This window comes from Ipomoea triloba, chromosome 15 (genome assembly GCF_003576645.1).
Source record: "Ipomoea triloba cultivar NCNSP0323 chromosome 15, ASM357664v1".
Classification (NCBI taxonomy): Eukaryota; Viridiplantae; Streptophyta; class Magnoliopsida; order Solanales; family Convolvulaceae; genus Ipomoea; species Ipomoea triloba.
The window spans coordinates 1,001,334-1,015,548 of NC_044930.1; the positions used below are offsets into that span (position 1 = coordinate 1,001,334).

The following is a 14,215-nucleotide window of genomic DNA, read 5'->3' on the forward strand; positions in this document are numbered from 1 at the left end:
CTTCAACCTGGATAGCAGATAGTTTTCTTAGTTTCAACTGGCACATTTTCAAGTAGGTGCTATAAATTTTCTTGGTTTGAAGACACACCTTTGGCAGGTGCCATTAGTTTCCTTAGTTTGAATCGGGCACATCTTTGATAGCACAGCTACAATTTTTCCCGTGTGAAATACATTATTTTGTTGTCTGTGCTTACCTGATAAATCATGGTTCATCTTGGTCAAGGTTCATTAGTGAGGACAATGGAAGAGTAGGGAATGGAAGGAATGATTTACATTTGACCAAATAGTCATTTTAATCTTATCTGTGAAAAATAGAATTCTATTCTCCTTTGGGAGGTGGAGGTCATAGTCAAAAGATCTTATTACTTCGTACCATTCTTAGAATGTGTTTGGTTAATGAGTTTATAGTCTAAATGTGAATCAAAATTATAATTAATGTTTGATTGACAATTTTCTAAAATACAACTATAAAATTTAATTAATCAATTAATTAAAAACTAAATTCTCTAATTAAAAACAAGTTATCATTCCATGCTCTTTAATAAAATGACTTTTTAGTTCAAAACTAAATTCTCTAATTAAAAACATATATCATTCTATGCTCTTTAATAAGATGACTTTTAAGTTCAAATTAGTGCTATTTTGATTGTTTTGTTCATACTTTGTGTCATTATATTTTTAAAACCTTACTTTCATTATAAGATACTACTCCGTATATAAATTGTTTGGTACATATACTTTGTATATCATTATACTTTTAAAACTTTTAGCCTCAATATAAGATCCTACTTGTATATAACAAAATATCAATATTGAATTATCATTTCAATTCTATCCTATTATTAAAATGTTTTCACCATATTAACATACAAAATATTTTCACCAAACCATCTACATACCAAACGGGTACACACCCTTACTCATTACTCCGTACTTTTTTTAGAGTAGATCTTTAACCACAGTAGTACCCTTTGATCCACACATATTAAATCATGACATGAAATATGGGCATCTATCATATCATATAATCCATTTATTTTAGTTGGAATTATTGTTCTTTGACAAATCTTTTATTACTCCTACCCCACTGGCTAAATCATGTTTCCTACTGTGTTGTAGCTTTGTTCAAGAACTTCTTTTTCATTAATTTACAAGAAAAGCTCCGGTCACTATTGGACTCTGGGAAACAATGGTGACCAACTCAACAAGAATCGTCTTGTGAACAATTTCCTTTAATTTTTAAAAAATCCTTTTCTCTCACCCTACCTCTTTATTCACATACATTAAATTGTAAGTCTCATTAATCATACTCACATGAAACAATTTCACTTATTTTCATTCACTAAAGTATATGAGACCGAAAAAAGATATTTTAAATGGGAATGAAAGTTGAGGGGTGAATGGTCAGAATATCAATAAGCGGTTAGTGTAATGCCCAGTAGAGATTTCTCCCTTAGCACACATTCTTATTTTCATCATTCCAATCACCTCATTGTATAATTAACAAAATCAATTAAGCTAAAAACACCCAAAAACAATAAGAAAAAAAAGGTCTCATCGTTTAACACAAACATAGGCAAGTCAGAATGTATGAATGAATAAGCCTCGTAAGTTATGCTCATTGAGGAATTCTCCCCTCACGCATCTAATTGCCTCATCATTCTTGCCTAAGACGCTAAAACTCCAAACCTAAATCCACAATTTCATCAATAAACAAATGTTACCCACCTTAAACTCAGGCGATTCTGGTTTTAAGTTAAAACACCCAAAAACAAAAACAAAAAAAGGTCTCATCGTTCAACATAAACATAGGCAAGTCAGAATATATGAATGAATATGCCTCGTATGTTATGCTCATTGAGGAATTCTCCCCTCACGCATCTAATTGCCTCATCATTCTTGCCTACGAAGCTCAAACTCCAAACCTAAATCCACATTTCCATTAACAAACAAATGTTTTCCCATCTTAAATTGAGGCGGTTCTGACGAACATTTTGGACTCATTAGAAGCCAAAAATGGCGAACTATCTCAGACAGATAAGATGGGAGCAAAACAGGAGAAAATCTTCATAGGAAAACCCTACGGAGACTTCCCAGCATAATCCGCAACCATATATACATACGTTTGCGAGTTTATGATTTGAGTGTTGATATATCGCAGCAATGACTCAAAACGCTTCCATTGATGATGGTGGAAGGCGATCTCAAGGGCTGCGAAACGGAGGAATTGGATGCTACATAAGAAATGCAGAACAATTTAATCAAATCTTACGAAGAAATCACAGCTAAGAGTGGAGAAGAGGGAGCATTGAATAAACCCTAGCTAACATGGTGTGTATATATAGGCTTCCAGGGCCCATTGGACAGTTTCATGGGCCTTATCTGTAGAAGGCCCATGTCCAAGAATATGGAGTTTCCATGCTTTTTTGCTTTTCTTTTACATCCATGGGTCGAGTACAAGTATACAGGACCGCGAAATTTATGCTAATCAAGCCCAACAATTTGAGACTTCAAATTCGTAATTGGGCTGTTAATGCAACTTCGAATTAATGGGGCAATTTATATCATGGACCATGCATTTTGCACTCCGATCCAAACGACGTTGTTTTGATTCTTTCAATTAACGATTTTTTCGTTTCCCGTTCGGTCTTAATTTATAAGATGAGTTCTGTGTTTTTGTGATGATATTCTCTGCATTCTGTGTATTCTATTCACTGGTTCTATGTATTCTATGTGATTCTATACATTATTGATTTTCATACTATACCTCATGGAACATAAGAGATAATACTTAAGCTTATATTCTGTGTATTCTAGTATGTAATTCTATACATTATTAATTTCTAATACCATACTCCATGAAACAACAGAGATAATACTTCTGCTAATAATTTTGTATATTCTATTCATAAATTCTGTGTATTCTGGTATATGATTCTGTGTATTTTGATATATAATTTTGTACATTATTGATTTTGAGTACCACACCTCATTAAATAGTAATGCTAATACTTGGGCTATTGATTGGATCGTTATATCGTGTACCATATCGTTAATTGAAATAGTAATGGTGTGTTTGAAAATGGATATAAGTAGATAATGTTGTATAGGAAGTTGATGCACCGAGGAAAGATGAGTTAGAAGGTGACGGAATGAGGAAGCGATGAAAAGTGGAAGGATAATGTTGAATTATAAATGAAGGATACATGATTTAAAATATGTAACAGGTTTTGTAATTATAGGGATAATCAAATCCTATAATTGTGTTTTAAAAAATTGTCAATCAAACAATGTGTGTTATTTTCATTCTCATTCCTTGTGTATAACGACATTACCAAACACCCCCTTACTTTCCAACTACCAAAATGGTTGAAAGATCAAATTTCAAAACTTTTTAAAAAATTCTTGATTTCCTCTTTATATATTTGTTTAATTGGTTCTACTTCACCTTCCATCAATAATTTTGGTCACTTTCAAAATGTGGTCCATTATTAGCTCAATAATTCTGTATTGGCAATGACAAGCCAACAATCCTAAACTTTACATTCCCGTTAATCTTTTTAATATTTCTCTTTGCAAAAGAGAAAAAACACATACATCTCGATCTATTATTTGTCTCGATACATAAACTGATCATGAAAGATGACACATAATTCAACATCATTATTATTGTTACATTTTTTTTGGAACTTTAATGTATTAATGAGAGCATGGATGATGCAATTGGGGATACATATACAAGTCAATACGAGCATTTGTCAAAGTCTACTTATCCAAAATTGAGACAAAAATTAAGAAAAAGGTGGGACGGTTCTTTGGATCTTCTTGGCAAGTTGGAAGTATACTTCCACTCATATGCATAGCCTCTACTGAATGTGTTGCTGCGCAGTACTACCAAATGAAATATATTATTTGTTGTGTATATAATCGGAGTGTGTGTGTATATATATAGTTATATACACACAAAAGAGAAGATTTGTAAATAGCATGCCAATATATTGTAATAATAGACATTTCAGTTACCAAAATGCTTAAAGATGGCATACTTAAGTCTTCAATGCAAAGAGTCTTTACCTTCGAATTCATTAACTAATTATATTCATATTTCTTACTTTATATATTTATTTATCAAGTATTTTATTAATATCATAGAAAAAAGCCAATATATTAGCTAACGAACCTGTGACCTCTCACTTGGGAGGGTCACAACTATGCCGCTTGACCACAAGGTCTATTTAGACAAACATTTTTACAAAGGTGCAAACATTTATTTTAATGGCAATTATAATCAATATTCCCTATACTATATTATATTTATATACTTTGAATTACCGATTTAAATAAACAAATTCAATATTCAATTACATATGCATGAACATATACTATATAATCTTACATTGATATACTTTGAAGTACTTATATTTAAAAATAAGCATTGAACACTATCCATTTGGGTAATGCGCGATAAATTATTTTATATATATATATGACAAAAATCACACTTTCAGTTCAATCACAATCGCAGCAATAAAAGACTTTTTACTTACAATTTTTTGTTTAATATTTTCTGCTTTCAATTTCCTAAAATTGTACAACATGCACAACATTGAAATCTTGTCCATACATGATACTATTACTAGCTGCTCATATATATATAAAATGAAAGGCACCCATACCCTCCAAGTTACCACAATATATTGTAGTCTCCACTTGTGTGGGGCTTGCTTAAACCAGACAGCCGAGGAAGAAAGTCAAGAAACGGTGAACCTCTCAACTACCGAGCAAGTACAAAGTATATACTATCTATATCTATATGTATGAAAATCTTTAAGGTGTATTTTACACATAGAAATGCAATATTGTCTACAGATTTTTCACGTCATTTAAAAAAAATGAATGTATTAGTTTGATATTTATTACGTAGTGTTGTATGTAGTACATATGCATTTGTGTAGCGTTGTATTTAGTACAAATGTACTTGTGTAGTAAGTTGTATCAAATATTGTTAGCAATAGTATCAAGTGTCAGTAGTATCTAATACTACTTGCTATACTTGAGTCTGTGAACTTTTGTTAGTTTTTGTCAGAAATAAAAAATGATGTTTGGTTTTTTAACTAGTGTGGAAGATGATTTTTTTTCAGCGGGTGCGTGCATTGCACGTTAATTGCTTCTTTTTTTTTCTTTTTTTTTTTTTAAATTTCTATGTCAGATTAATTTTTTTTTTCTTTTTCTTCCTTTTTTGTTCTCCTTCTTTCTTCTAATTACACTTACAAAAACTATTCCAAAAAAAAAAAAAAAAACTCTACTATTATGCATGCTCTTAATATAACTTGCTAAACTTGAATTATTGCACTGAGTACAATATCACATCAGTGTCATTTGATAGTATAGTTGTTTCAATATATATATGGTGCATGTTGTTTTGTAAAGTCTTCTTGTCAACTTTTGTGTGACAAAAATAGTTAATTCTTGACAATGATTTACAATATTTTATTCTAATTATATTCAAAAAAAAAATAGAAATGTACCATTTTTTTATCCATAGCTTGAACTCTTAAAGCATACCACCTAACCTCAAAAGAGAAGAAATTAATTAAAGACCATGAGAGCACAAATGCCTTACTCTAATACGTTTTTTGATCAAGTCCCCCCCCCCCCTCCCCCCTCTTCAAGAATCATGTTTAAGAGATTCTTTCAATGATCAAACCACACCAACCCCCTTAGAGTTTATGAAAAATGTTTTATTTTCCCATCTCAAATACTTTATTGGTTCCACTTTAATTAATTACTATCCACATTATATAAAATTATTTTATTGTTTAATGTTTAAATAACAACTTTTATGAATTTTCCCTTACCTTTAATTTACAGAAAAGTCCACAATTGCTACTCAAATGTGTGCTTCGAGTAGTGAAGCTCGCTTTGTGATCTAGCTAACAAAAAATCACAAAGAGGTAAACTTACAATCTTGTAATTATCAAATAAACTACTCAACTAATTCAACTACAGCCCACATGAGCAGCTCAATTGGTTACGTGGGCGAAGTTTGAAAAAAAAAAAATCCAGTGATCAAATTTTGTCGGGCCAAGACGTGGGGCAATAATAATTCCATACCTAGTGTCTAGTGCTGACTACATTAATTTGCCTAAATGGTTACGATTACACCTAGCATGGAATCTTTACAATTTCCTTATGTTTACATTTGAATTTCCCAGTGGAAATGACTAAATTTCTAAATCATCCCTTTATTCTTTTGTTCTCCTTTTACTTTTAATTCAACCAAAATTTCCCCAATATAATTCTCTCCATTTACATGGTGTATTTCCTGCATAAAGTTAACACTGCACGGTCCGTTCAAAATAATAATAATAAAATAATTATATGAGTAGAAAGACTTTAATATAAAAATTATAGATCTTTTTAGTCGCGTAAAATATTTTAAACTATACATATATATTATGATAAAACTATAAGAGCTTGTAGGCCAGGCTACTGATAAGTGCTTATTTGTCTACATTTTCCCCCTTTCACTAAGTTATTTTGTTTATTTATCATTCCAAATTTCATGAGAATTAGTGCTTATTTGTGTTACTTTGCAAGGAGTATGAGTTGGAAAGCATTAGAAGCAAAGATGAGCATTTTCATGCATTTTGGTGGGCATTGGAGTCAAATGGAGGCCAAATATGAAGCTATGTAGATGGGTGCAACACTTCCAAGGGAGCCTAAGATTGGTATTTTCAATGGTCTTTGTCATTTAGACAAACCAAAACAAAAGAGAAGCAAAAGATCAATGTGTTGAAATTTCTGCACGTCGACATCTTAGTAATTGGACCATATCTCAGCCTAGAAATTTCCAAATTAAGTGATCTTTAAACCATTGGAAAGAAGACTTCAAGGGCTACAACTTTTCTAGAGATACAAATTTCGTAATTCTGAACGGAAAATGGTGAAAAACAGCCTAGAAGTCAAAGCAGCTGCACAGAGTTCGAAAATGCAATTTCTGGAGTGTTGGCAAACGGCCTGGGACACGGCCGTGTACATGGGCGTTTGATTTATGCCGATTTACAGTGTGAAAATGCAGTTTTTGAAGAGGAGGCAAACGGCCACTGACACGGCCGTTTCCTAGGCCGTTTGGGACCTGCTCTGCTCACTATTTAAGCTCGTTTTGAGCATTTTGAACACGGTTTTGACCCATGGTTGAACCCTAAACACTCCCATTCACTCCCTTTCATATTTTTAGGTTAGATTAGACTTAGATCTATGTATTTTAACACTTTTGGAGCTTGTAATCTTGGATTTGAAGCTTGGATTTCAAGATTCTTCCTCCCATTTCAATAGAGAAGTTTTCTTTCCTTTATCTCTTTTCTTTTGCAAGATTTATGTTTATTACTTGTGTTTTTGTGTTCTTTATGCTATTTAATCATGAGTAGTTAGTTTATGGGCTTGAGTTAGGGTTGTATTATCTATTTGGATGCTTAAGTTGTGATTATTGTGAAAAAGGGGAAGAACCCCAACCTAGGGTTCTTGAGTTTGAATTGGGTTTGTTTCTATCTTTCAATGATTAGTGGCCAATGATTGTTGTTTGTCTTTGGAAAGTCTTTCATCTCAATGGGAATTGGATGGGAGACTTGAGCCAACCCAATCTCAAACCCATTTTCTCTTCTATGGAAATAGGGGTAGATTTGGGGCTTAAATAGCTTTTGTTCTTCAAGAACTTAGGTTGATACACCATGGGAATGGGGCAACCTTTGTTCTAATCCTTGTGGAAACTTGGATTTATTAGTGCTAGCCTCTAGAACCTAGGTAAAATGTTCTTCCCCCAAACTTAAGTGTTAAAGCATCTAGATAGTAATTCCCCTAGCTTGAGTCCTATTTCTTTATTTTGCACTTATCTATTGTTTATATGTGTTTGTTCTACCTTGTTATCATTTCCTTAGCTTCTTGTTGATTTCCTTGTGCTAGTGCCTAGTTTGTGATTGCATATTGCGTGCCATAACCCCCAATCCTCAGCGGAACGACATTTCACACCCGTACACTCACCATCACTCATTTTTGCTACACATCAGCTACTATTTAGGAGAGTAAACATCCTTCCATGAAATTGTAAAAGAGAAATTTAAGTGCTTCTTCTTGTTACAATCATAGACTTCTATATGAGGAAATAAAAAAGTGTCTAAAACTATACAAATTACTATATTATATATAGAATTTTGTTGGTGATTGACAACTGCGCACTAGAAGATAATTTATATTTTTTTGGTCAAAATTTCAAAAGGTAGTCTAACATGTCATTACAATCTTGATTCTTGAATTGCGCTTTTGATGGGGCGAAATAATGTGAAAGTGTATACCACAGATAGAAAAATAATATAATGTTTAAGAATATTATATATATATATATATATATATATATATATATATATATATATATATATATATATAATCATTTCGTGGGGCAAAAACCTAGCTACTCTAGAATAACCTAGAGCGAGATTTTCATAAAATATGCTTTTCAATCTTGAATTGGTTGATCTTTTGATCTGAATTGCGGTAGCTAGCTAGCTAGCTGCCTTTTAATGGGCTAAACAAAAAAAGTTCTAAATACTGAGTGACCGAATGATGACTAGCCCAATAAAACACCAAGAATGGTACCCGGCCAAAAGACAACAAGTCTTCATATGGAACCAAATCCATAAATGAATACAACAATCAAATACCAATTCAAGATGGAATTAGACATGAAAGACGGGGAAGTTAATGTAGGGAAGAGAGGAGAGACACATAGGATAGTAATTAAGAGTGGACTTGTAGTTTTTTTTGGAGTCTCCAGAAAATCTATGATCGAATTAAATTGTGTGTTTTGTCGTTGAAGACGATGACTTGAAGCCTTGAAGACTTAGAAGACTTGAATAACAGTGATAAAACCATGTGCTGTCCCATGAGAAACGTCATGATGCCTATGTGTGAACAACTTCAATAATTCATATTACTTGGGATGACCTTTGCTTGAATCAAGTCATCCCTTATATTCTTATTTTATATTGATGATTATGTATACACCTATTACCTATATATATTTATTGTGGTAAGTGTATATTGTACATCAATATCGGTATTCTTTTCACCGGTGGGTCCTGCTACAATTATGTATGCTTTGGGATTGTCTGGTCTAGGTATAACAAACCATGTATGCTGTGCTTTGGGATTATATAGGGCATTATCATTTGGAAAAATGATATATGGACTTCCCTTGATGAGTAAAAACATCAATCACGTGTCGTGATTTTATTGATAGAAGAGAGAGAGAGAGGGCACTAAAAGTTGTGGAGCAATCTTTTTTTTTTCTTGGATAAATCAGAAGACACAACGTAAGTTAGGGGTGAAATTGGAAGTATGTATAGTATTATACTTCTCAATTCTTAATTTCATTGTACCTGGTACAACCCCAAAATATGCCTAGTCGATGTTTTTGGGATCGCATCAAGTATTGTCAATTCATATTCTCATGTTACCTTATATAACATCAGAAATATATATCATTGTCCGTAAGAACAGCCTAGGTGGTAAGAGTGCTCTACCTACAATCGAGAGGCCGGAGGTTTCGGTTTGAGCCGGTTAGCTATGGGTAACCTAGGCTGGTTTAGAAGAAAACCTCGTTAAAAGAAATATATATCATTGATGTTTTTGAGGCTATACTAGCTTTAGGTACTCTCCAATAAAATATTAGAAATATATATGATTGTATTCGATGCATAACGCATCGATACTACTGTTTGACACCTTAGAATTTATTATATTTACTGTATATTTTAAATTCTAATAAAAATATTTCTTAATAGAGTAATATTTAAATTTCACTTTTATATTTAATATAACATGTGAAATACAATAAAAATAGAAAACTTTTATTTGCTAAATATAAATTAATAAATATAATAAAAATTATACCTATATATCAATGAAAAATTCAAACTTCAGTACGTTGTAGACTTGTAGGCTATTACACATGAATAAGGTTTATCGAATGAACATTTTCAATACTGACTGTGAGTTCTCGTCATCCAAAAAAAATCAATCCTTTGTAAGTTACAACAATTATGTTTGAAGATTCTAGACTAATCTAGAGTTAGTAATTTAACATCAAGATTTAACACGTTTGTACAATTCTAGTCATTTCTTGTCCAAATACAAAAGAGAACAAATATGCATGACTTGAATTGACTTGCATGTTCTTATACATTTTTTTTGGAAGAAATATGTTTGTTATGCATTAGTGGGAATGATTAATTAATTATTTTTGGGATAACTCAATACACAGTACAATATATACATACACCATAATATACAACATATCACATATTCACATATGATAATGAAACTTATCAATAGAGCTAGGACTATAAAGTCCTAAGAAGTGCTTATGTGGAAAATTCATACCTTTGTGAGTTCTAACAATTATGTTCAAACATTTCCAAATGAGTAAATTCACTCAAAATTTAACACATTTGTACAATTATATTCATTTTTAATTTTGTCCAAATACAAAAAGAACAAAAATCCATGACTTAATTTGACTTGTATGTTTGTTATGCATTAGTTAGAATGCTTACTTTTTTCTCAAGTCATATTTTGTTCTTTATTTTGTTATGTAAATATTATATATAAAAGTCAGTGTAAATTCACTAAATTGAACTATTGAACATGATCCTTATTTCTTTGGAACCCCTATTATTTAAAGGAAAAAAATTGTCATTGCTTAATTTCATTAAAAATTTAAAATTCATTGAATAAACTTGTTAGGTGATGGCTTGAAAGGTCGAGTGCAGTATCTTGTCATCAAAAGATGGTGCTAACTGCTATGCAAATATAAGGAAATAAAGTTACACATACAAAATATTCATTCACTCACAAACAAACCATTAATACCATCTACTACTCAAACTAATTAATGCAAATCTATAAACAAGACCTAGCTAAGTGAGGAGACTATTCTCCCAAAAATAGTATGATATATAGTCATAGTCCACTTCATTAGACCAGCAATTAATCTTTTGTATGTTCTTTAATTTATTATATTCCTTCATGGATCCTTAGCTACCATTGCGTGGAAATTTCAAAGCAACTTGCATGACCTAGCTTTGGTCCTTTTACTCGGTTTAATTAACTTTCACCCTCCTTTCCTTTCCCCACTCCGTACAACCAGACAAACTTCATTCTTTTCTATATATATATAAGTGGCCAAGACCGGTCATCGTCTTTAAGGATATCCCATTTTTGAACCTCTGAAAACCCTTGCTTCAATCCTACTCCATTCTTAATTAGCTTCTTCTTCTTCTAACCCAGTAATTAAAGAAAAGAAAAACTCAGAAATTTGTTCAAGAAGCTTGCTGGAATCTGGTGATTATAGAGCCTAGTGGAGATCGATATGGAGGAGGAGGATTTCCCACCGCCAGGGTATCGGTTCTTCCCGACAGAAGAAGAACTGGTGTCGTTTTATCTGAAACATAAGCTTGAAGGAAGGTTTCAGGAGCACATTGATGTCGTTATCCCTGTCCTCAATATCTACGATCATGATCCTTGGAGTCTCCCACGTTAGTCATCTTTCCATATATCTCTTCTTAGGTTTATAGTGCATACATATATGTATATATGTAGAAGTAATATAATCATCTTTTCAGAATAACCTAAACTACGTTGATAAGTTGATAACTTTGTAACCGTAAGATTACAAGTGACTCCCAACGAGGAATCACTTATTGATTTTTTTAATTTGAGCAGACCAGCTATGAACAATCTAAGCTAGTTCACTTTTTGTGATCTTTTGTTAACTAGAGTCACAAATGAAATTTATGTTCGCAGTGCACACTCTCATAGTCTCATATAGTGGCTGCGAGTTTTCTCGTTACTCAAAAAAATATATATATAATCATCTTTTCTTGGCATGTTATAAATTCATGCATTTTATGGTTTTTTTTTTTTTTTTTTTTTTGTGATAAAACAGATTAGGGATTCATTAGGTTCATGTTGCATTAGTATTTGAAGTTTAATTTTTTTTTTGGGTTTTTTGGAGTGAAGAATTTGCAGGGAAGTATAATCGGAGCGACCCGGAGCAGTGGTTTTTCTTCATCCCAATGCAGGAGAGGGAAGCGCGGGGAGGGCGGCCGACGCGGCTGACGGCCGGAGGGTACTGGAAAGCCACGGGGTCGCCGGGGCTGGTGTACTCCGGGAATAATCGCGTCATCGGCGGGAAAAGGACGATGGTTTTCTACACGGGGCGAGCGCCTAATGGAAGAAAGACTGAGTGGAAGATGAACGAATATCGATTCACTGAAAGAGATGCCTCTAATTCAGTAAGTAGTAAACTTTCCATGAATTTCATGGCACTTTAATTTCTTTTTTCAGAATAACTAGGAAACCACAATACCATCGGAAAGTGTGTATAGTATAAGAAAGTAAATCAGTTTAAATTGTCCATAACTTATCAGTTTAAACCAGTAAATCAACTTAGATTATTTATTATTGATCAATCTAAATCAAAAAGGTTCCTAAACCAGTTTAGGTTGTCCGGAAGTGTGCATAGTATAAGGAAGTAAATCAGTTTAAATTGTCCATAACTGATCAGCTTAAACCAGTAAATCAGCTTAGATTATTTATAATTATATTGATCAATCTAAACCAAAAAGGCTCCTAACCCAGTTTAGGTTGTCGAGAAGTGTGCATAGTATAAGGAAGTAAATCAGTTTAAATTGTTCATAACTGATTAGCTAAAAAGATAAACCAGCTTAGATTATCTATAATTGATCAGTATAAATCAAAACGGCTCCTGACCAGTTTAGGTTGTCTATGTAACTGATCCGTTTTACGATTACCTAATCCGTTCGACCAACTTCACTGCAGCCGCAGGAATTTATCTTGTGTCGTGTTTACAAGAAGCCCAAGTGCGCCAGGGCGTTTGACAGACGGCCGGCATGTGTGGCACCGGCGGCGCCACCCGCCGTGGACGGCGGAGAACTACTCGCTCTGCAACCGCCGCCGCCGCAAATGGCTGCAGCCNCCGCCGCCGCAAATGGCTGCAGCCGCCAATGACGCCTCCGCATCGATCACAAACAGAAGGCTGACCGCCGCCGCAAATGGCTGCAGCCGCCAATGACGCCTCCGCATCGATCACAAACAGAAGGCTGACCGCCGCCGCAAATGGCTGCAGCCGCCAATGACGCCTCCGCATCGATCACAAACAGAAGGCTGAGTTTTACGATTACCTAATCCGTTCGACCAACTTCACTGCAGCCGCAGGAATTTATCTTGTGTCGTGTTTACAAGAAGCCCAAGTGCGCCAGGGCGTTTGACAGACGGCCGGCATGTGTGGCACCGGCGGCGCCACCCGCCGTGGACGGCGGAGAACTACTCGCTCTGCAACCGCCGCCGCCGCAAATGGCTGCAGCCGCCAATGACGCCTCCGCATCGACATCACAACAGAAGGCTGAAGCTGACAAGAAAAGTAGCTCGCAAGAAACCTCATCGCCGTCGCCGCCCCACGGCGGAGATAATGTAGAAGACGAACCCATCTGGGATTTTTCCGACATGATTTTCTGGGAATTGGATCCATTCAAAGTCCTCTACAACTAATGAAGATCAGACACGAATATTTGGCAAAATCTATAAATTTTGTAAGTAATTCGATGTCTAAGCTTCTAGCGAACTTCCATTACAATCTGACGTCACTACATGAGTTTTCGAACTGTTTAAGAATGTGTGTGCCCTAGATATCTATGTTATATTAGTACACTGTAATTTACACCTTTAATTTAATAAACTCGATCCATCATATGATCGTATTTATATTTCAATAATTTTCGGAATTTCAATATGTTACTAACTTATTACTATGGGGGTGTTTGGCAAACGGCTGATAGCTTATAGCTGATAGCTGGTTGGTTTAGCTAGCAGTTGATGGCTGGTTGCGTTAACTGGTTTGACCAACTGGTTGTATTAGCTGGTTATAAAAAACTGTTTGGTAAATTAGCTGTTTACTAGTAGCTGATTGAATGTAAAATGACATTTAAGGGTATTATTGTTATTATTATTATTATAAAATAACAAGCACACCACCCATTTACAAGTAATTCCATTGATTTTAAAGGATAAAATAGTAAATATACCCATTGTTCCCAACCAGCTGAATACAAAAAGCTACATTCATTAGCTTTTCAATTTT

The 14,215-nt window shown here is 33.9% G+C and overlaps 1 protein-coding gene and 2 non-coding genes across 3 annotated transcripts; 1 reads left to right on the plus strand and 2 right to left on the minus strand.

The window, feature by feature from the left end:
• Window positions 1–1,571: 1,571 nt before the first annotated feature.
• On the minus strand, window positions 1,572–1,672 carry LOC116007724. Its single transcript, XR_004095328.1, has one exon. It is a non-coding gene; the product is annotated as a small nucleolar RNA Z266 (small nucleolar RNA).
• Window positions 1,673–1,807: 135 nt separating this feature from the next.
• On the minus strand, window positions 1,808–1,908 carry LOC116007723. Its single transcript, XR_004095327.1, has one exon. It is a non-coding gene; the product is annotated as a small nucleolar RNA Z266 (small nucleolar RNA).
• Window positions 1,909–11,288: 9,380 nt separating this feature from the next.
• On the plus strand, window positions 11,289–13,214 carry LOC116006757 (NAC domain-containing protein 90-like). The gene is made up of 4 exons (XM_031247243.1): window positions 11,289–11,591; window positions 12,076–12,350; window positions 12,898–13,041; window positions 13,131–13,214. The coding sequence occupies exons 1-4, from the start codon at window positions 11,426–11,428 to the stop codon at window positions 13,212–13,214; spliced, it is 669 nt and encodes a 222-aa protein (XP_031103103.1). The 5' UTR covers window positions 11,289–11,425.
• The last annotated feature ends 1,001 nt before the right edge of the window (window positions 13,215–14,215 follow it).